This window comes from Alexandromys fortis, unplaced genomic scaffold, assembly GCF_014885135.2.
Source record: "Alexandromys fortis isolate MF-2015 unplaced genomic scaffold, M_Fortis_MF-2015_v1.1 scaffold_29, whole genome shotgun sequence".
Lineage (NCBI taxonomy): Eukaryota > Metazoa > Chordata > Mammalia > Rodentia > Cricetidae > Alexandromys > Alexandromys fortis.
Genome location: NW_026067891.1, coordinates 753311 through 776239, shown reverse-complemented (window position 1 = coordinate 776239; position 22929 = coordinate 753311). Strand labels below are relative to the sequence as shown.

The window sequence follows — 22929 nt, the reverse complement described above, 5'->3', positions numbered from 1 at the left end:
CTTGTGTTCAGCTCGCTCTCTCTATTCTTCTGCAGGGCAGGGACCAACCCATGGGATGGTGCTGCTCGCAATAGTTAATGCAGTCAAGGCAAACCTCCACAGACATGTCCACAGGCCACCTGATCCAGAAGTCTCTCACTGAGACCCTCTTCCTGTGTGATTTCCAATGTGATTGTATCGAGCGACAACTTGACATATATCACATATAGCTTTCATGGAGTTTCAACAAACACAGCTGGGCTTGGTGACATGTGCCTTTAATCCCAGCATTTGGGAGGCAGAGGCAGGTGGATCTTTGTGAGTGCAAAGCCAGTCTGGTCTACAGAGTGAGTTCCAGGTCAGTCAGAGGTGTATAGGTGAGACCATGTCTGAAAACAAACAGAGTAAAACAGATCCCAAGCCCCATAGAGGAGTCACAATAGCAGCTTATATTGGCGGAGCCCCAACCAGGGGGGTCAACTTGGTGTTCCTGAGAGGGAAGAGTGTGCCAGCCACCTACTGCCCCTGCATAGTGACAAGGATGTGTATCTTTCCCACCATTGCTCCATGGTTGGTTTTCTCAGTGGTTGACAGAGTCCCTGGGTCTCTTGTGGAGATTACAGGTAGGGTGCTGTGCAACGTTGAAAAGTCCACCTGCAATTTTCTGCTGCCTAGGAGATAGAGTGGGTGAGTGAGTGAGTGGGTGGATGGGTGTTGACTGAGTTTTCTGTCCTGCCTGGTTCCCGCAATCGTTAAGTCCCAAAGAAATCACACAGAGGTCTACATTAACTGTAAACTGATTGGCCCATTAGCTCAGGCTTCTTATTAACTCTTATAACTTATATTAGCCCATTGTTCTTGCCTATGCTAGCCACGTGGCTCGGTACCTTTTTCAGAGAGGCAGTCACATCTTGCTTCTTCTGTGACAGGCTCATAACTGCAGAACTTCCTTCTTCCCAGAATACTCCTATTCTCATTGACCCACCTCTACTTCCTGTCTGGTTGTCCCACCTCCACTTCCTGCCTGGCTACTGACCAATCAGAGTTTATTTAAAATATAATTGACAGAATACAGACCATTCTCCCACACCAAATGGGTAGGTGATTGAGTGAGTGCATGAGTGTGGGTGGATGGGTGGGTGAGTGGGTGGATGGGTGAATGGGTAAGTGAGTGAGTGAGTGAGTGGGTGGATGGGTGAATGGGTGGGTGAGTGGGTGGATGGGTGAATGGATGGGTGAGTGGGTGGATGGGTGAATGGGTGGGTGAGTGAGTGAGTGAGTGGGTGGGTGGGTGGGTGGGCAGGTGGCTGGGTGGGTAGGTTGGTGAATGGGTGGGTGAGTGAGTGCTTGGGTGAGTGGGTGGGTGATTGAGTGGGTGGGTGAGTGGGTGGGTGGATGGGTGAATGGGTGGGTAGGTGAGTGAGTGGTGGTGATTTTCCTTCCCTCGTATACCAGATCTGCAGCTGAATACTTCCCTGAGGCATTGTTGTCAGATTAGAGAGAGTCTGACATGGTCAGTTTAATTTTTAATGGATGGGCAAAGTGACCTAGCTGTCTCCGAGCCACGTCCTTTCTTTCTGTGGGCAGCGGTGTGCAAACAGACAAGTGACCTCTCTCTGTGGCAGCTTTCTCTATGGCTTGTGGTGGGGTTGACAGGGTCAGGACTGTCTAAAACCTGCTGCTCCTCTCCTGTTGCTCGCCCAGCTCACGCCCCACCTGACTTTCCAGGACTGCTCACCCTTCATTGCAGTCCATTGACCTTCTGTGGGTCCCGTCCTGGCTCATCGCTCATCAGCCCAGTGGCTGGCCACAGTTGGGGGAAGAACCACAACAGTCCCTTTTAGAGCTAAGGGAATGATCCAGATAGCTGAAGGCACCCTAAGGTGATGTGGGGCTGGGGTGTGGGCCCAGCTGTGGCTGTCTCCAAAGCCCTTTCTCATTCCATCCTCATCTTCACATTACCCAGAAGCCTCTAGAACAGCGGTTCTCAACCTAGGGTCACAACACTTTAGAAGTCAAAAGATCCTTTCACAGGGGTCACCTAAGACCATCAAAACCCACAGATGTTTATAGTGCAGTTCATAAGAGTAGCAAAAATACAGTTATGAAGTAGAAATGAAAATAATTTTATGGCTGGGGGTCACCACAACCTGAGGGACTGTATTAAAGGTCACAGCATTAAGAAGGTTGGGATCCACTGATCTAGAAGGTCAGACTGGGACCCATCGTCCTCCTGAAGTGCCTTCTCCATCTGTGTTGGAGGGCTGGTGGGGGCCCCCTGGGTCATGGATGAATGCGGCTTTCCTGTTTAGAGAGATCCAGCTTCCTTGATGGCCCACGATCCTGACTGCCCCTGCTGAGTCACGCCATAGAGACTGGAGCTGGAAGGTAGCCATAGGTGTCCACGATGATGGTGTCTCCACTCAGGGACGATGACAAAGGTCTGTTCAGAATGCTTCAGGAAGAGCAAGCATGGGAGTGAGCCAGGAAGAGATCACTGTGCACTGCCCTTCAGTCCCCTGCACCAGCTGCTGCTGGTTTTCCTTTGGCCTGCCATCCATTGGGTGTGCAGTTAGGTCTGTGTGCTTGATGACTGGCTGGCTGGCTGGCTGGCTGGCTGGGGGGGGGGGGGGGGGGGGGGGGGGGGGGGTGGGTGGATGGATGGATGGATGGATGGATGGATGGATGGATGGATGGATGAATCGATGGATGGATGGATGGATGGATGGATGGATGGATGGATGGATGGATGAATCGATGGATGGGTGGATGGATGGATGGGTGAGTGGATAGTGGATAGCTGGGCAGATGGATGGACAAATGTCGTGGGGGGGTTAGAAAACCAGCTGCCCAGTCTAGCATCTGCTACCCATCTTTGTGGAACACACTTCTTTCTGGGTCTGTGGCTGTATATCTGAGCTTATCCCCCAGCCCCAAGCCCTGATATTCTAATGGCCTGTCAGCTTGGGTAGAGCTCTGACAGGTGGCTTTGGCGTAGGGATCTGTGAGGCTGTGGCCACTCTGGATTTGGTAAGGAAGTTCTCTGAAGGAGTCTCAGGGCAGAGGAAGTAGGATGGCGTAGGAAGCAGGGTTGACTCCAGGTGGCTGGAGGGGCATGCTGGGCATTAGGCCTGGCCACTGAAGCTTTGGGTTTTGTGGCAACTTGGTTTTTCTCTTTTGGAAAGATAAAGCACCTGTAGCATTCTCTCTGGGTATCAGAGGCTCCTGTGGGGGTGGGAACTGACAGATGGATACGTCCCCGGCCCACCGTGGCCCCTGACCCCTGCTCTGCTTTGTTTCCTACAGATCATGATTGAGTTCTGCCCTGGGGGAGCTGTGGATGCCATCATGCTGGGTAAGTCTTTCTTTAGCCACTAGTAATGCAAGACCTGCCCTGACTCCTGTATGTACTCCTGGCCAGATTTGACCAGTCCCTCCCTCCCCTCTAGCTTCCTGTTCCCAAAGGAGGATTAGCACTTCCTGTTCAAGATGCTGCGTGTCTTTATATTGACTGCTTACCCTTTTGACCTTCTTAACCGTAAGACTGTACGATGCTATAGCTGGGAAGTAGTGGTGCATGCCTTTAATCCCTGTACTTGGTAGGCAGAGGCAAGTGATCTCTGTGAGTTCAAGGCCAGCCTGGTCTACAGAGGGAGTTTCAGGACAGCCAAGGCTGTTATATAGAGAAACCCTGTCTCAGAAAACAAAAAATAAAAACAAAACAAAACAAAAAGAATGTATTATGCCTTCCACATGGCACTGAGTGGGATACCCAAGTGTCTTAATCTGTTACTGGTGCTATCACAGAACACATGTAGCTGGATGAAGAACAGAAATTGCTGGGCAGTGGTGAAACACACCATTAATAACAGCACTCAGGAGGCAGAGGCAAGTGGATCTCTGTGAGTTCAAGGCCAGCCTGGTCTACAGAGTAAGTTCTAGGACAGCCAGGGCTACACAGAGAAACCCTGTCTTGAAAAACAAAGCAAGCAAGCAAACAAAAAAAGAACAGATATTGATTTGGCTCATGCTTCTGAGGCTGGGAAGTCCAAAAGCAAGGCACCAGTACCTGGCAAACATCCCACATTGAAGGCAGAAGGAAGAGTGTAAGTGAGAGAAACAGAAAAAAGGGCATCGTCGGGAATCCACTTCCAAGAGAACAAGCCGACCCTCACAACAGGACTAGCCCATTTTTTAGAGGGGAGACAGTGATCTCCCAGCAGCCCTGCGCTTGGGCTTTCCGGGACACATTTATTAAAGTGCCCATGCATTTTGTAAGGGCTCGGGAGGAGGGTTATCAGGTCTCAGTGTCCTTGGCAAAAGCTAGTTAATATCAATGCTAATAAAGTATTGTATCTTAGGTTTTTTTTTTTCCTACTGCTCCAATAAAATACCTGAGGCTGGTAAGAAGTGTTTTGGAAGCTGAAAGTTCACTAGGGGTGGGGGGCTTTCTAAGGACCTATGATGACTGGGCCACAATGGAGAGAGAGCATGCAAAAGATAGTATGGTAAGACAGAAAGTCAGCTTATGGGGAAAGATTTGCTTGTTTTCTCTCTCTCTCTCTCTCTCTCTCTCTCTCTCTCTCTCTCTCTCTCTCTCTCTCTCTCTCTTTCTGTCTATTGACTTGTTTGTTTGAGACAGGGTCTCACTATGTAGTCCTAGCTGGAACTCACTATGTAGACCCAGTTGTCTTTGAACTTACAGAGATTCTCCTGCCTCTGTCTCAGGGGTGCTGGGATTAAAGTATGTGCCACCATGGCCAGCCCCTTGCTCTTTTTGTAACGCCTGGGTCCTGCAAGTACTATCTGAGGCCAGACTTATTCCTTCTGGTGGTGGGGCTCCCTTTACCTAATTACCTTGACTTGGGCCCTGCCTCATAAAGGCTCTACCACCTGCACACTCCCACACCAGAGACCAGCACATGGGCCTTTGGGAGACAATATCAAGCCTTACCCTAAACGGGAGTGCTTTGTGATCAGTGTCTGCATGCCCAAGTTGCGTCTCATTAATCTTTGGTTATAAATCTGAAAATAAGACCTCTTGTTTATTTGTGTGCGTGTGTGTACATGTATGTGGACTGTGTATATGTATGGTCTGTGTGCTGACTTCTTAACTAATTCTGATGCTTCTGCTTCTAACTCCCACACCAGAGACCAGCACATGGGCCTTTGGGAGACAATATCAAGCCTTACCCTAATCGGGAGTGCTTTGTGATCAGTGTCTGCATGCCCAAGATGCGTCTCATTAATCTTTGGTTATAAATCTGAAAATAAGACCTCTTGTTTATTTGTGTGTGTGTGTGTGTACATGTATGTGGACTGTGTATATGTATGGTCTGTGTGCCGACTTCTTAACTAATTCTGATGCTTCTGCTTCTACCTCCAAAGCTGGAATTACATCTGTGTGCCATCGCTCCAGCCCCTAGAGGGACACTCTTAAGTGCAAACCCAGTGGCATGCCTGGCTACCCAGACCCACCTTTAGATTTCAGATTGAATACCCAGTTACATGCAGCCACCAACAGAAAGGACACACAGTCCTGTTCTGTCAGGCCCCGCTGGTCTCCAGCCTCTGCCACCTTCCCTGACATATATCCTGACTTGATAGTCACACTATACAGTGCCTTCAGCACAACCATTTATTTCCTTTTCTAGAATGTTCTTCCTGTTCCCCACCTCCTCAGGTCTATTAATCCTTGAACCTCAGAGGTGAGCTCTGTCTCCAGACACTCTATGGTGGGAAGAGTTCCCAGCTAACATGCAGAAGGCTCCTGGTGACTGACCTGGTGACTCTGGCCCCTACTACATCTCCTGATGCTCCCAGCCCCCATGACAGCCTCCAAGCCTTTGCTTCTTCTGGCTCCTTGGCCTGGGCTGCCTGCGTTCCACAGTCACACACTCCTGCCTCTGGGGCTCCCATTCACTCAAATGGGATTGCTGTATTTCCTGGCTGGTCTGTGCTCTTCCCCACCCTGTCCTAAGCATCACCCTGCATCCACATCAAGCCCTGACCCCTGAGAAGCACCCACTCTGTTCTATGGCTTGAACATGTGCCCCCAAACCCATGTGCTGCAAACTTAACCCTTTGATTCACCCACAAATAGAGTTTGGAGGCATGCCTCTGGGAGGGAGTTAGGGTTGGATGAGGTTGGGAGGCAGCCCCCACGGGGGCATGAGTGGCACACTTGCTGTCTTGCAGCACAGCACAAGGACCTCATAAGTGATGTCATGCGGTTGGGACTTACAGCCTGCAAAGCCATGAGTCCCTTCTATATCAATTGCCATAGCAGGATGAACCAAGGCACCCGAGCCCTGCCGCATAGACTCTGCATCTCTGCGTGCTCTTCGTGACCCTGAATTCTGAAGCTTTGGGTCTCCAAAGTGTCCTTCATCAAGTGACCTCTGATCCTTGGTGGCCACTTCTGTGCCTTAGGGAGAACAGCGGCCTGGCGTAGGGTTAGGTGGCATTTGAGAAAGAGCCTGGTGCTGGCCCGGCGAGTGCCACTCAGTGACAAGAGTGCTTTTCTTTTCCAGAGCTAGACCGAGGCCTCACTGAGCCCCAGATTCAGGTCGTCTGCCGCCAGATGCTGGAGGCACTCAACTTCCTGCATGGCAAGAAGATCATCCACCGTGACCTGAAAGCCGGAAATGTGCTTATGACCCTTGAGGGGGACATCAGGCTGGGTAAGAAGGGCTTCTGGATGATGCCCTGAGGGGCAAGAGATGTCTAACTGCAGGTCCTGGCCAGTGGGGTCACTTGGCCTTTGCAGCAGGAAGGGCCCTAGGCCTGTATGGACTCCTCACTCCCACAGGGTCCCAACGGTTCTCCCCTGCATCCTTGGACCACAGGATATTCTAGTGGCTTTTCAACCGGGGTCAGGGACCATTTGGCATCACAGAGACAAATGGGGTGAAGGTGTTGCTTGAACCTTGTGAGCCGAGGCCAGGGATGCTGTCAAGCACCGTGTGGTATATGCAGTAGCCCATGATGCCAGAACTTGGCCCTAGCTTCCAGTTTGACAAGCTCAAATGGGGAAGATCTGCATCTAAACATTTTACCCCACTGAGCCATCAGTTTCCCCTGAATATTTTCAGTACATTATTGGTTCAGTCCACGGATGCACCCACAAGTGTGATGGAAGGTAAACTGAGTATCAAAATTGATGTTTGCTTTGTTTTCCGAGACAGTGTTTCTCTGTGTAGCCCTCACAGTCCTGGAACTCGCTCTGTAGACCAGGCTGACCTCGAACTCACAGAGATCCACCTGCGAGTGCTGGGACCAAAGGTGTGTGCCACCACACCCGGCTTCTTGAGTTTTTAGCCAAGCACCACGTGTGCACCCTCTGCTCCTACTGCTTCCCATTGTCATTCCCCAGAGGTGTGGCTCTGAGCGCTTATCTTTCCTGCAGCACCATTAAGTAACGCGCCTCTAATTCTGCCATTTGATGGACAGCACACGCTTATCACACAGTCCACAGGCACAGCACGGGTCAGGTGAGATAGCCTGGAAGCACCTCTGACCTCTTTATCTGGTCACGTCCACCACATTGGTCCAAGGTGCCCATCGGAACTTGTGCATTCATCCTAGTAGCTGCTGGACTCGGGGTGCAGGTGGAGAGTAGAGGGTGGCACCTCAGTTCTGGGCCAAGTGACAGCATCCTAGCTCCACTGCCCAGTAATGTCTTATCCACTGTTCCGTTCCCCACTCTCAATCTTGTCCTTCCAGCATAGAAGTGTCAGCCTTCGTCCTTCCTCTAGGGGGTGCCTCGGGTGTTAGGGATATGTAAGAAGCAGTACTGGGCTAGAGAGGTGGCTCAGCGGTTACGAGCACTGACTGCTCTTCCAGAGGTCCTGAGTTCAGTTCCCAGCAACCACATGGTGACTCACAGCCACTTGTAATGAGATCTGGTCCCATCTTCTGGCGTGCCAGGACACCAGCAGGCAGAACACTATAATAAACAAACAAACAAACAAACAAATAAATAAATCTTTTAAAAAAAAAAAAAGAAGAAGAAGCACCATGGAGCCCCCACAAGAACTGCGGTGGTAATGTGAGGGTGGGAGCAGAATGGGCATAGTCTGTCAGAGGTGTGCTCTGAAGCGTTTGGTAGAGGGCTCAGAGAGGGCAAGGGTCAGTCCTGGAACACACAGCTGACAAGAACAAAGCCAAGTCCACAGACTTAGAATTCTTTGGGGCCCCTCTCAGTCCCTCATATCTCTGTATAGCTCAGAGTGTCCTGGAGAATTGCTTGGCTCTCCTTTCTCCCAGGGAAGGGTGTAGGGTGTAGGAAATGACATCTGTACCACGTGCCATACGCGAGAAGAATAGGGTTACAAAATGGGGTAGCCAGACTCAGACGAACCTGGTTCAAATCCTGGCTCTGCCGCTTCTGTCATGTGGTCCAAAGACGAGTATTAGCCATTAAGAACCCAGCGTTTGTTAGCAGTGTGGGTATAACAGTGGGTCCTCCTTGAAGGGCTATGGCGACTGTAAGGTTAAGTGACAGAACTGTCTATTGGGCAGATGCTCGGCACCTGCTCCTACCTTGGGGTCGAGTATTTGCGGGCGTCTCGGGTTTCCTTCCCCCGCGCTTCTCTCTGTTGTCAAGTCCGGCATGGCTCCAGCTGCCCCATTCTCGACTATGCAGAGAGAAAATCTGCAGGCGCAGGGTGTTGGGATATTGGCAGGGTGTGGCCTCTGGAACTAAAGGATCTGCATTGTCCCCAAAGAGGCAGGTCACCTTTTGAGCCTGGTTTCCTACAGTCATGCTACCTGGGGGCGGGGGGGGGGGGGGGGGGGGGGACAATGCCGCATTCCACCCTGTCGGCCCTGCACGGCTGAGAGCACCAGCAAACGTGGCCTCTGTGCTGGTGACAGCTGTGAGATGAGGGTCTCCACTCTCCAAGCCCCTGCATGCCTTCCCCCGGTGCTCCTTCGGGAAGTCGAGGTGAATCCTACAGCTTCCAAGGTCTTTCAAGTGCCGGGCAAAAGTGTTAACTGTCCAACAATCTAGATGCTCGGCCCGAGCCTAGAGCAGTTGGAAGTTGATAACAGTCCTGCCCACCATTGCCATCTCTCCTTCAATATGGTTACGTAAGGGTCCTGACTCGGAGAGGCTCCCTGCTATGCCAGAGGCCTGCCTAGGAGCCTTGCTGGGAGCCAGTCACCTGCCTCTCATGCCCTTCTTTACCTCAACCCAGCACCCCGACTCCTGCTCCGGGAGATTGGGGTCCTGGGTCTTCACCATCAATATCCTCTCCCCCACTTTTCCACAAGAATACACCCAAGCTCCTGAGGGGATGCCCAGAACCCCAGATAGCCCCAAATCTTCTGTAGGCTAGGTTTCTCCTACACACACACACACACACACACACACACACACACACACGTACAGCAAAGTTTCATTCATGTATTAGACTGGATTTCAACAAAAAGAAATGATACAACAGGTTACCTCAGGGCTGTTGTAACAACGGTCACATGAATGTAGTCTGTCCTAGTCAGGGTTACTATTGCTATGACGAAACATGACCAAAGCATATTGGGGAGGAAAGGGTTCATTTGACTTACACAGCACTGTTTATCACTGAAGGAAGTCAGGAAGGAACTCAGACAGAGTTGGATCCTGGAGGCAGGAGCTGATGCAGAGGTGGTAGACGGGGGCTGCTTACTGGCTTGTTCCTCATGTCTTGTTCAGCCCGCTTTCTTTTTTTTTTTTTGTTTTGTTTTGTTTTTTCGAGACAGGGTTTCTCTGTGGCTTTGGAGCCTGTCCTGGCACTAGCTCTGTAGACCAGGCTGGTCTCGAACTCACAGAGATCCTCACAGAGATCCACCTGCCTCTGCCTCCCGAGTACTGGGATTAAAGGCGTGTGCCACCACCGCCCGGCATTCAGCCCGCTTTCTTAGAGCACCCAGGACCAACAATCCAGGGATGGCATCGTTCACAATGGGCTGGGCTGTTCCCCATCCATCAATAATTCAGGAAATATGACCAGGCTGGCCTTGAACTCAAGAGATCCACCTGCCTCTGCCTCCCCAGTGCTGAGATTAAAGGTGTGCGCCCTGCCCAGTCCTACAGCCGGGTTTTATGAAGGCATTTTCTCAATTGAGAGTCTCTCCTTTCAGATAACTCTAGTTTGTGCCAAGTTGACATAAAACTAGTCAGCACATAATCATTCTCCGCCCCCCCCCTTCTCTCCAAGGTTGATAATGTTTCAGGCTGACCATAAGTAACAAACTGAGACTATAGAAATCTGAATTGCAGATAAGGGATACAGTAGCTGCTGCACTGTGGGCCAGGGTTGAAGACCTGGTAGCTCATTTCATCCTCAAAGGCCACCTCCTGCATTTTACAGAGGGGGACTTTGTAACCTAGAGAGGTTAATTCTCTCTTACTCAGTGACACACAGCTAGCAAGAGGGACGGCTAGGGTGCTAATCAGAGCGTCTGGTTGCAGAGCTAACGTGCAAGCCACTCCCCCTTGTAAATCTTTAGGGGCATGTGGTAAATATGCCCATCTCCCATGTTGAAGTCAGACAGCCAATGCTTGTCTGTTAGGAACAAATTGGGGGAAAGAGGCAGCTAGGAGTATGTGGTTGGTTAGAGCCGCAGGCCTCCCTGAATTCTGCCTTTCCAGGGAACCCCAACCTTGGAAGATTCTGATGAGATCCAGTTCCACATTTCCCACCAGACACCATTGGAGGTCGCAGTGTCAGTGATGCCAGCGAAGAGCTTTGATTGGCTCAGCTTCCAGCTAGTCTCTGGCATGGGGGAGGGGAAGGGGAGCACTGAGGAAGTCCTCCTTCCATTCAGTGTTAGTATGGTGGGTGGAAAGAGGATTTGGACAGAGAAACAAGCAATCTCAGCCTGTGGGAACCATGAGGGCTCAGAGCAGGAAACAAGGAGACTATGTTTGCAGTTAAGGATGGGGTGATGTAGGGAGGAGAGAGGAGAGAAGGCAACGGTAAGGAGCTGAAGATAATGGGGAGCCTGTGACCAAACAGGCTTCGTTAAGGGGTCACATGTAGTTGCCCTCAAACCTACAGAAAGTAAAGCAGAAGACTGGTCACAGTAGAGTAGGCCTTCCGGTTTCATGGCTGCATAACAAAGGCGTCATTAGCAGATTGAGGCCCAGAGGAGCGACTCAGTGTGCCTGTGATGGGTCACGTTAGCATCTTGTCACCTCCCTGCCTGGTACTGTTGCTCCCAGGACACCCCCAGGAGGGCAAACCATCCTGTAATTGGGAGACAGCTCCTGCCCATGAACCTAGCCAGGCCACTGGCTGCTGCCACCCTCTCTGTAATCCACAGGAAGGAGGCCCTTGGGAGCCCTGGGCAGGGCAGTCCTTTTCTCTCCCCTGGTTCAGCAGGTCACGGCCTTGTTTCTCTAGGCTTGCTTCCCTGTCAGCCCCGTGAGAGGCCTGGCTACTGTCATGTGGTGTTTTGGATGGGACTGTTTTCACCACGCAGTGTGGTAGGAACCCTCGGGTTCCAGGTGACTGTGTGGCGGTTGTAATGGTGCCACCCCCACCCCCACTGGGCCCCGAATTCTCTCCACACTTTCTGGTTCCTGATGGGAAGCCGTTGTGTCTTGTGTCTGTGTTGATCACCTTGGGTCAAATGTGTCTTCAGACATTTCAGCTTAACTGTTTTCGTGTGTGTGCGTGAAATGTTTTAATCCTCAAGAGAAGATAATATTTACACATGTATAAAAAGTACTTCAAGTGTTTTGGAGTAGTGGAACTTGCCTTTAATCCCAACACTCAGGAGGTAGAGTAGAGGCAGGCAGTTTTAGAAGCTAGCCTGGTCTACACAGCAAGTAACAGGCCAGCCAGGGCGACTTAGTGAGAGCTTAAGGAAGGAGATAGGGGTGGAGCCATGGGGAGGGGAGCCGGTCAGGAACCTCAAGGTCTTCATCTTCACACCACTGGTGGTGAGGAGTCAGAAATGACCTGTGTGTGAATTCAGGAGAAACTGATGTCTGCGAGTCTTTGTTCAGGTGTGTGTGTGTGTGTGTGTGTGTGTTCAAGCCCGGGGCATGCTGGGTAGAGGGATGCACTTTTACTTAGCTGTATCCCTTGCCCTAGACTTTTTAATTTTTTTTTTGTTTAGCTGAAACACAAGAAATACACACACTTATGGAATGCAGGATGACGTGGTCAGACAGCAGTTGCCATGGCCATCACCTCAGCTGCTCAGTGTTTCTTAGAAGAACATTTTAAATTGATCTGATTTTGTGATAGTTATTGTCAACTGTAGTCCCTGCCTTAGAGCTTTAGCGGCTCCACCATGTACCACCCTCACCCCTTCTCCCTCCTGACTCCTACCATCCCACCCTTCACCCCTCCTCCCTCCTAACTCCCCCTACCCCACCTTACTCACCCCTCCTCCCTCATGGCTCTCCCCACCACCCTACTCACCCCTCCTCCCTCCTGACTCCACTTACCCCACCTTCCTCCCTCCTGGCTCCCCCACCCTACTCACCCCTCCTCTCTCCCAGCTCCCCAACCCACCCTACTCACCCCTCCTTCCTTCTAGCTCCCCACCACCACATCCTACTCACCTCTCCACCCTCATGGCTCCCCACCACCATACCTTACTCCCCCCTCCCAGCTTCCTCATCCCACCCTACTCACCCCTCCTCCCTTCTGGCTCCCCTCCCACACCTTAGTCACCCCTCCTCTCTCCCAGGCCCCCTCACTTCACCTACTCACCTCTCCTCCCTCCTGGCTCCCCCACCCTACTCACCCCTCCTCTTTCCTGGCCCCCCCTCACCCCACTCTACTCGCCCCTCCTCCCTTCTGGCTCCCCTCTGCCACACCCCACTCACCCCTCTGCCCTCATGGCTCCCCCTCCACCACACCCTCCTCACCCCTCCTCCCTCGTGGCTCCCCCGGGCCACACCTTACTTCTGGGAGAACCTCATAGAAGTGGGACCGTGCAGATTTTGTCTCTGTGCTCGACAGGAAGTTCTTGTCTGCTCTTTAGAGGCAACAGCATCGGCTTATTCGCCACATCCTCAAGCGTCGCTCACAGGCACCATTGTTTCATACACGTGCAAACCAGGTCACCTGTGCTTGCTCTAGGCTGGATAGTAAATGTGTCACATCTTGGTTCCAGCCAGCAGCCAGTCATCCCAGGAGGAACATGCCAGCTCCTGACTCCTGGGGAGCTGCTGGGCTGTGAGGTCTCCTTTAGCTCACACATGCCCAGCTCCCCCCTCCAGCTCCCACCATGCACACCCTGCAGCAGAGCGCAGAGTCCTTCACCACATCCTGGGTTTTACATAAAAGAACCCCCCCCCATAGCATGCTAGATATGTTTCTGTTTTCTAAACCGCGAAAGCAGTGCGCGCCATTAAAGATGTTTTAAAGAATAAAATTGTGTCAAGAGAAAGAGTAAATAGATTAAGGACCTCTGTGCTCTGCCCCCACCCAAACCCCACATCTAAGGGGGTGACTACTATGGGTTCGAGGGGTACACACATCCTTCACATGCCTCTGGAATCGTGTGTGTGCAGTCTGCCTCAGAGTGTTACAGGTAAGCTGCAGCCTTGCTTCCTTTCTAGGACTGCATGCTGTCTCATAGCTGAGGAGCAGCGTGGCTTGACCGCTTGCCTCCACACTCTGGTAGTGAGTTCAGGTACTTCCAGTTTGTCAGTCTTCTGAGAGATGCTTCTAGAAACAGATATCTGTTTGTACTCTAGATCTGTTTGTAGACATCTGTAACCAGAACCAGGATTACCCCCGAAAGCGAGAGTGGGGCCCCTGAGATGGCTTGCCTACCCCCGTGATCTGAGTTCTCTCCCCGGGACCTACATGGTGGAAAGAGAGAACTGTCCCCGGCATGTTTGTCCTTGCAACTCCACGTGTACACCATGACACTTACCCTCCCCTCACATCCTAAGATAACAAAAATAAGATCGAATAAGGAATGCGGAGCAGGAGAGACGGCTCAGTAGTTAAGGATACTTACTACTCTTGCAGGAGACCTGGGTTTCAGTTCCCAGCACCCACTTGGCTTCTCACAAGCACCTGTAACTCCGGTTTCAGGGGGTCCTCCTCTCACTTTGGAGGCACCAGGCATGCAGGGTTGCACATACATAATACATACATGCCGCCAAACATTCATACATAAAAAATAAAATAAAAAAGCCAAACATCCAGCATCCATGGTTACCCATAGGGGAGACAATCCAAGACACAGTGAGTGCCTGACAGCACAGGGGTTCAGGACCCCCTACATGGTATGTTTTTCCTAGTCATACACGGTGACAACTTTAGTTTATAAATTAGGTACATAAGAGATTAAGAACAATATTTAGTGGTAAAATAGAACTATAATTATGTGATGTAATGAATGTTATTTAAGATTTATGACTTACTGGATGGTGGAGGCACATGCCTTTAATCTCAGCACTCGAGAGGCAGAGACAAGTGGATCTTTGTGAGTCTGAGACCAGCCTGGTCTACAAAAGCTAGTTCCAGGACAGCCAGGGCTGTTACACAGAAAAAACCCTGTCTTTAACCCCTTCCCCCCAAAAGACTTATGATTTACTTCTAAAATGTCCCATGTAATAGTTCTAAACTGGTATTGACAGCACGTAACTAAAACTCTGTGGTGTGTGTGTGTGTGTGTGTGTGTGTGTGTGTGTGTGTGTGTTGGGGGTTCATAAGCAAAGACTTTCCAGCAAAGTTTATGTGCTCCCTTAGATGTCACTGTGCTCAGTTATCTGTGTTGTACTCCCCTGACTGTGTCTGTGCTCCCCTGGCTGTGACTGTGCTCCCTTAACTGTGACTGTGCTCCCCTGGCTGTGTCTGTGCTCCCTTGGCTGTGACTATGCTCCCTTAACTGTGACTGTGCTCCCCTGGCTGTGACTGTGCTCCCTTAACTATGACTGTGCTCCCTTAACTGTGTCTGTGCCCGCCTGGCTGTGTCTGTGCTCCTCTGGCCATGACTGTGCTCCTCTGGCAGTGACTGTGCTCCTTTGGCTGTGACTGTGAGCATGTTCCATGTTCTCTTGGCTTTCTTGCTCCAGATGTGTGGTGCAAAGAGTCCCTGAGCTACAGTCTATCAGGGAGTCTGTGACCCTGCTGACTTGTTTCTAACTTACTCAGAAATGCAGAGAGAACCATGCTGTTGTGAGAAGAGGTGAGTCAAAACCCAAGATGTCCCCCACCCCCTCAGGGGATTCCCTCATGAAGTCCAACCAGGGAGCATAGGTCACCCCCCATCAGTGTCCAGTCCGGGAGAAGCCTGAGGTGCTGGGCTCCAGTAGCAGCCACCTCTGCCTTTCCTCCCCCCACCCCCACACCATGCCCCTTCTGTGAAGAGGAAGAAGTTACTACTACCCTAAATTGACTTGGTGCCTGCTTCCAGGAGGGCCCTGGGCCAGCTTGTCATTGTGGAAGTGGATGGTTTCCCATTTCCCCTTCTCTCTTGAAGAAGGTGTGGCAAGGCCCAGGGGGGTGGGAGTCGAACGGAACGGCCAGTTTCTGGAATCTTCACCCCAAGGAATGTTTGTGGGGAAACAGTACCCAGGCTGACCCAGCAGGAAGGAAAGTCCAGTCCTCATTCTTACTGGGAACCCTTGCGGGACCCCTCTCCAAGCTAAGCAGCCCCCCCCTCCACACACACACAAAGACAGAGACACAGAGACACACACACACACACACACAGAGAGAGAGAGAGAGAGAGAGAGAGAGAGAGAGAGAGAGAGAGAGAGAGAGAGAGAGAGAGAGAGCAGTGCAATCCAGTCTGCATTGCCCAGGCAGAGAGCTGCTTCATGGCCACTCCCAGGAGAGGCTTGTTCATCTGGGCCTTTCGAGGCCCCAGGTTCTCAGGGTGGGCCTTTCCTTGGGCTCCTGTATGAAGCAGTCATGATGACCTAGGGTGGGAGCTGAGTAATTTTGCAGATGTGTCGATTTAATCCTCGGGACAACCCCCAGACGAACTCTAAAGAATCAAGGGTCAGCATCCCTGTGTCACTGTGGGGACGACACATTATCCTGTCCCTCGTGGCCCTCCACCTAGCTCTTCCACTCCCCAGCCCCAACTAGCTCCTGCTCGTTTCTAATGCCTGGGGAAATGTGTTAAGAGGACGGACGACTCCGTACCGCTTCCTCTCTATAGCCGGGAGAGTCCCCTACACCGTTAGGGACCTTGACTCAGGACAAACGGGTTCATGGCTTCAGTGAGGGAAAGAATTTCAGGACTAGTCCATCTATACGGTAGAGTCTGTGATTATAAAGACTGCCTGGAGTGGCGTCAGCGTGAGAGGTGAGAGAACGGAGATGCGTAGAAGAGGATTGGCTGTGCGTGCGTGCGTGCGTGCGTGCGTGCTTTTGTGTGTTGCTGCCAACCCCGATGATCAGAGTTCCATTCCTGGAATTCACGTGGTGGAAGAAGAGCGCTGACTCTTACAAGTTGCCCTCTGTCCTCTCCATGTGGAATGTTCCAAAGCTCACAGAGACACACAGACACCAGTGTTCTAAGAGAGTTAAGATACATTCAGAAGTCTGGGAGTATGGGTGTGGGCTTCTCACCTTCAGTAAAACATACATACCCCAAAGTATAGGCATGGCTCCTCTAGGGAGAGGAAGCAATTAACTGTCTTAGAATTGGCAGTGTTCACCCTTTGGTGACAAGATACACCTCAGAAGGTTGCTGAGAAAAAGAAATCTCTCTCTCTCTCTCTCTCTCTCTCTCTCTCTCTCTCAGAGAGATCTGTGTGGTGTGTCTTAATTAGGGTTCTCTTGCTGTGATGAAACACCATGGCCAAGCACCTTGGGGGTCAGGGCATTGATTTCATCTTACAGCTCATAGTCCATCATCCAGAGAAGTGGGCAGGAGCCTAGAGTAGGAGCTGATGCAGAGGCCGTGGAGGGGTGCCCACTGACCTGCTCATCATGGCTTGTTCAGTCCGCTTTCTTATAGAACCCAGGATCACCAGCCTAGGGGTGACACCCCATCCATGGGCCAGTCCCCCATATCAACCATTAATAATAATAATTAATAAATAAATACAGACTTCCCCACAGGCAATCTGAATGGAGGCATTTTTTTCCAACCGAGGTCTCTCTTTCCAAGATGACCCTAGCTGTGTCAAGTTGACATAAAACCCACCAGCAAGTGGTAGCTCTGGAGATTCCTTGGATGGGCATAGAACCAGATAAGGTCAAATGAGGCGCTGTCAAGGGCTATACTAGGGTGTGGGTTGTGTGCGTTCCCTGTAAATGTGCCTTCTGGTGAGATCCCTAGAAAACTGCCTGTTTAGGTTGGCAGCGGAGGAAGTCCTTGAACAGTGAGTTAGCTGTTCTGGAATGAATGTTCTTGTTCAGCCGCTGGTGAGGGATTCCCACCAGATGGTTCAGAAGGCTTCTCCTCTCTCTCCTCGTGTCCCTGGAGTTTCCCCTGCCTTTCAGTTCTGCCTCAGAATTGTCTCCCTCAGATCTTGACCAACCCAGTGGCCCCAGTGCCCAGCACCTGGCCCTTTACTGTCCCTCATCAGTGAGAATCCCGTCCCCCAACTGTTGCCCCAGGAGTCCTATCCCAGGAATCCTGCCTTCAATTGTGTCCTCTCTAATCCTGCCCCACAAATACTGTTTTCCAGTTGTGCTCCCAGGAATCCCACCAGATTGGTCAAATGTGTCACAGTCTGCACAAGTGGCCTGGCGGGAAGGCCATCTCAGCAGTGGATGGCACCTGGAACATTAGGATGCTCATATTTGCTGGTCTTGAAAAGAATGGGTGCCTCGGACCCTCCCCTGTGCCTCCTCTAGGTGACCCCTCCTTCCCTCACTTCCTGACTGCTTCCCAGGTCACACCCTATTAACACCCCTATGTCCTCACCCTCTCCTTTACCTCCCTCCCTCCAGCTGAAAAAGCTTCTATTGATTGGCTGCTCTCTGTTTCCCTGACTGAGCCTGGTTTGGACCAGTGCTGGATTTGCCTCTGTGCTCCCTGTGGTTCTTCTCCAGCCAGCCTGCTCCTGAAGGTGCCTGGGGAGTCTTGAAGGAGCCCAGCCAAGAGGAGCTGGCACCCCGCTCTGCCTGGGCTCCCTTCTGGTTTGAAGCTGTGAGTCTGGTGAAAGTCTGGTGGAGTTCTTAGGAGAAGTCACCATCCTCCAGCCGAGCGCCATCTCCAGAGCGCAGCTTGGCCACCAGGAAGTGTGGCCTCTAAGGCAGGTGCCTGGAAGATGCTTCCCCTTCTAGATTGTTCTCTTCATCCTGGGTGTGGGATGTATTGAATGTGTTTAAAGAGAAGTCTTACTGATTTATTTTTCTTAGTCCTGAAAATCACACATATTTATCATAGCAAAGTTTCTTAATCCAGCAAGTGGAAGGCACCGTGTCCTGTCAAACCACCCACCCACACCAGTGAAGCATCCTGTCCTCCGAGGCCGTTCAGTGTGTGTTTACCCTCCTGGGGCCAGCACGGTTGTGTCCGTGCAGCACGGACACTGTGCAACCTTCTTTGCTTCGTTAACCTGATAATAGTAATCACGTACCAATAAGTGTATAAATAAAGTGTTTTATGTGAAGTGTTCTTTGTGATATTTAAAATCGCATGCTGGGGAACAGATCCACAGTGCTGTGCATGCTAGGCAAGTACTTTGTGTAGTGGGGTTTTTTTTTTGTTTGTTTGTTTTTTAATGTGTGTGAGTGAGAGAGAGAGAGAGAGAGAGAGAGAGAGAGAGACCATCTTTAAATCCTTCTTGAAAAAGCTAAGAAAAAAAAAGTCAAGTGGTGGCACATGCCAGTAATCCCAGCACTTGGAAGGCTGAGGCGGGCAGATCTCTGTGAGCTCGAGCTTGGTCTACAGAGCGAGTTCCAGGACTCCACCGCCCCACCCGAATCTGGCTTTTTCAAAGGCTCTTGTGATTTATTGTCAGAGTGCCCAGCTCAGCAGCAAGCTCGCTTCCATTTTAGCTCTCTCGTTAGTTGCATAAAAAACGTCACGTAGGGAGCATCCCTGACTCTGGCGCGAGCATCCCTGAGCCCACACCTAGGACTTGGGTGGAGATGAGGCCTTCAGCTGTCTTATCTGAGGTTTTTATCTTGCAGCTGATTTCGGTGTGTCTGCCAAGAACCTGAAAACGCTGCAGAAGCGAGATTCCTTCATAGGAACGCCCTACTGGTGAGTTGTGAGGCCTCTGAGGAATTGAGGGACAGGCTGACTGACTATCAAGCTGACCCCGCGGTCCCTCTGGGTGGATCTTTTGTGGCCCCCCCTCCCCCTGCCGGGTGAGCCCTTCAGTGTGGGTCCAGACTCCACTTCTCTGTTTAGGACAAGTTCCTCAGTTTCCCCAAACCTCATTTATAAACTGGGCTTACATTGGAAAGCTCCCCATTGATAAACTAAACTGAGTCCCTGAAAAGGGCTTCAGTTCTTGGTTTGATTTACGCAGGTGCTGAGCTACGGGTGGGGGCAGAGGAACAATGTAAATTCACTTCCTGTCCTCATGAGAACTCTCCCTGGGCCTGTCTCACCTGTTGCGTTTCCTTTTTCAAAACTCTAACCTAAAAACATATACGAAAAGAAAGCTGTTCTGGTAGAGAAGGACATCCTAAGTCTTGCTTTGGCCTCAGTCTGCAGACGTGTGGCGCTGAGCACCCACACTCCCACACGTGCAGCGCGCGCATGCGTGTGAGCGCCACCCCAGCCCACAGCTCTCTTCCTCAGTTTCACACCTGATTGCTTTGTGTCCTGTTTTTACAACTCACCTTGTGGTGTTCAGCCCCTTTCTGGCTTGCTTATTACTCTTAACTCTTTCTCTCCCACCCCACCCATTATTCCTTTCTCTTCTCTCCCATCCTCCCCATTTCTCTCTGTGCTGTCCTGTTCGGTTTACCCCAAGGTCCCACCTTGTTTTTATGCTGGAACCTTCCCTCTGCCCTCACCCACCTGCCCCTTCCCCAGGACTCTGTTCTGGATTGCTGCTGCCACCTAGTGGTAGGTTCCAGAAACTGCAGCAGGCCGTGGCAGGGGCTCGTCAAGACCCTTGAGGAAGACAAACGGATGCCAGTAATTCAAATTACTGCCTTCAAACGCTGCCAGTGTGGAGCTGGCGGTGTTCCAGACCCTGAGGCTACAAGCAGCACTCTCAGGGGCCCTATTCTGAGCCCTTATTGTTCCTTGGTTGGCTCAGGATGGCCCCTGAGGTGGTGCTCTGTGAGACCATGAAGGACGCGCCCTATGACTACAAGGCTGACATCTGGTCCTTGGGCATCACGCTGATCGAGATGGCACAGATTGAGCCCCCACACCACGAGCTCAACCCCATGCGGGTCCTGCTCAAGATTGCCAAGTCGGACCCTCCCACGTTGCTCACGCCCTCCAAGTGGTAAGGAGAGAGGACAGCTGGATACTTATAGAGGGTCTGAAGTCAGGGGACCTGAGGCGTGGCGGCACTGGGGTGTAGGCGTGCAGTATCTAGCCCTTGGCTCAGCGGACTCCAAAGTCAGGGGGATGCCGGAGCTGGGGTGGGGGAGGGGGCACCTCCAGGCCTTTCTGAGCTGCCCACCTGAACTTTGTATAGGAGGCGTGGGAGTGAGGTCGCTTAGCCAGTGTGAGATCCCTTTTTGTCCCAGGACACGGAGAACATAAATAGAAGCACAGCAGTCACATGACTCAGGGCTAGGAATGGGGACTTGGGTTCAGTCTCTGTTCCCTTTGTCTTCTATGATGAGAAGGGTGTCACGTAGAACCTGTCTCCATTTTTAGGCCACAGAGGCCCCTTTGTTCTTAGGAGTGTTGTTTTGGGGCGATACCAAATCCTAGGCACGTGGTGGCTGTGTTATGGCCCACTTCTTTCACCTGTGATGTGGACCCCCTCCTTACACCTGTCCCCCCAGGTCTGTGGAGTTCCGAGACTTCCTGAAGATAGCGTTGGATAAGAACCCAGAGACCCGGCCCAGTGCTGCACAGCTGCTGGAGGTGAGTGAGGTTAATAGCAGCGGGCCCCGGAAGGGTGGCTGTGAAGATGAACGGGCAAACAGTCAAGTGCTTAGCTCGGCTCTGAGGCGCTGTGCTCAAAGGACGCTTGGTGAGACCAGCGCCGTTTTGAAAAATGAAAGGAGACAAGATGTGGTGCACACACCTTAAATCGAGTCCTTGTGAGGCAGAGGCAGGACGAGCAAGTTCCAGACCAGCCAGAGCTGTGCAGCAAGACCATCTCAAAGAAAAAGAAAAGGAGAAGTGGGCCTAAGTGCTAGGAGTCTCTGATTCTCCTTTCACATGCCTGTTTCAAGATCAAGTGCCTGGTCTTCCTGGCTGCCCCTTCTCAGTGAGCTGTGTTGATATACGGGATGGGGCTGCCGGCACTGTCAGCTGCAAAGGCCCCAAGCCACTTGGGGCCAGCTGCTTGCTGTAAACAGCACCTCCTGGGCTGGGGCATCTGGCTGGCCTGACGCTGGCAGGTCAGAGACCAGCTGTCCCATCCCACATGGCAGCCCGGAGCCTTAGCTGGAGCCAGGAATTTCCACTTCCTAGCTGAAGCGGCGTCTGCCAGGGGAGTCTCAGTGTGTAGGGAAGAGAGTACAGTGCAGAGGGGAGGGTGGTAGAGGGAAGGAGCTCAACCTCAGTTTACCCAGCAGCCCTCAGACCTGCTGGGAACTCCCCAGCAGCTGTTTCTGTAGCGGGTTGGAAGAACACACTGATCTGCCAGACTTGAGGTCACCTGGTTAGACTGTGGGCACCTCGGCCCTGTGTCTGTGGCTTCTGGGGGGGGGGGCTGTTCCTCCTTGCCCTCCTGTGTCCCACATGGCTGAGCCACTCCTGCTCCCGGGGACTGATGGCCCAGTCATTTCATCTGCACGAATGTCACTGGGCCAGTGTCCTGCTGCTGTGGGCAGCCTAACCCTAAAAGCAGGCACCGCCAACCAGGTGTGCAAGGAGTTCTCTCTGTGCCTCAGTTTCTCCTCAGTCAGGTGGCTAGCCGGCATGAGAAAACATTCCCCTTGTTCACGTTACTCCAGCACTCACCCACAACCACTTGGCAGCAGTTTCCATGGTTTCGGAAGTAGCAGCGAGCTCAGGCCTTGTCTGTCACTCCTGTTGTCCCACTCCCTGTATGCCTCCTTCCCTTACCTGCCTTGCACATCAGCTGATGAGTGTGGTGAGCACTGGGGCTTTCTGCTCCCCTCAACTTGCTGTGATGATCAAAGCCAGCCTGTGGGGACCTCTGGCTTGGAGCCTCCAGCTCATTCACCCCTGACCCCGGACCTTTGTCCCTGTATCTCTTCGGATGCCCACAGCCACTTCAGCCTTGCCACAGCTCCTCAGGCACACTCTGCGGTGGCTGACAATCTCCACTCTGGCAGCCCGGTACTCTCTCATTCTCCACATCCCTCCTATCATGGATCCTACTTCCTCTGCCTTCAGAGAAGGCCCACCGCCTCCACGGGGCCACCGTCAGAGCTGCCTTGCCCTTCACTCAGTCAGTGGCTTCCCTGCTGGGTGCTGTGCTACTTCTGAGTCTGTTCTCAGAAGCACCTTGTGAGCAGGATTCCTGCCCTACCCCCTAAACACAGCCCCTCAGTTAGCACGTTTTGTACTGGCCCTTCTCACTGCAGAGACAACATACCAGGTGAAGGCAGCCTGGAGGAAGGGTTTGTTTTGGTTCCTGGTTGTGGGGGCTCTCAGTCCACCAGGGTGGGTAAGGCCTGGCAGCTGGAGGGGACTCTGGTCTTGGCCGTGGTGGCGCATAGGGAGCTGTTTGCATGGCATAGGAGGGAGAGAGTGCCACTGTGAGCAGCTGGGTGCCACCCTTCGAGGGGTACCTCTAGTGACCTTCTGCCAGCCATACTGTACCCCTAAAGTTCCCACAGCTTTCACAATAATGCCACAAGCTGGGGGTCAAGGATTTCGAACTTGAGGGGCTGGAGAGATGGCTCAGTGGTTAAGAGCACTGTCTGTTCTTTCAGAGAACCCGGGGTTTAATTCCCAGCA

The 22929-nt window shown here is 52.0% G+C and overlaps 1 protein-coding gene across 1 annotated transcript in view; it reads left to right on the top strand.

Moving 5' to 3' along the window:
- Stk10 (serine/threonine kinase 10) overlaps positions 1–22929 on the top strand; it is a 98885-nt gene that overhangs the window by 39912 nt on the left and 36044 nt on the right. The window contains exons 3-7 of the mRNA XM_050119841.1: positions 3286–3334; positions 6513–6662; positions 19044–19116; positions 20129–20323; positions 20835–20916. Of these exons, the coding sequence (XP_049975798.1) occupies positions 3286–3334; positions 6513–6662; positions 19044–19116; positions 20129–20323; positions 20835–20916 (549 nt within the window). The remainder of the gene's footprint in view (positions 1–3285; positions 3335–6512; positions 6663–19043; positions 19117–20128; positions 20324–20834; positions 20917–22929) is intronic.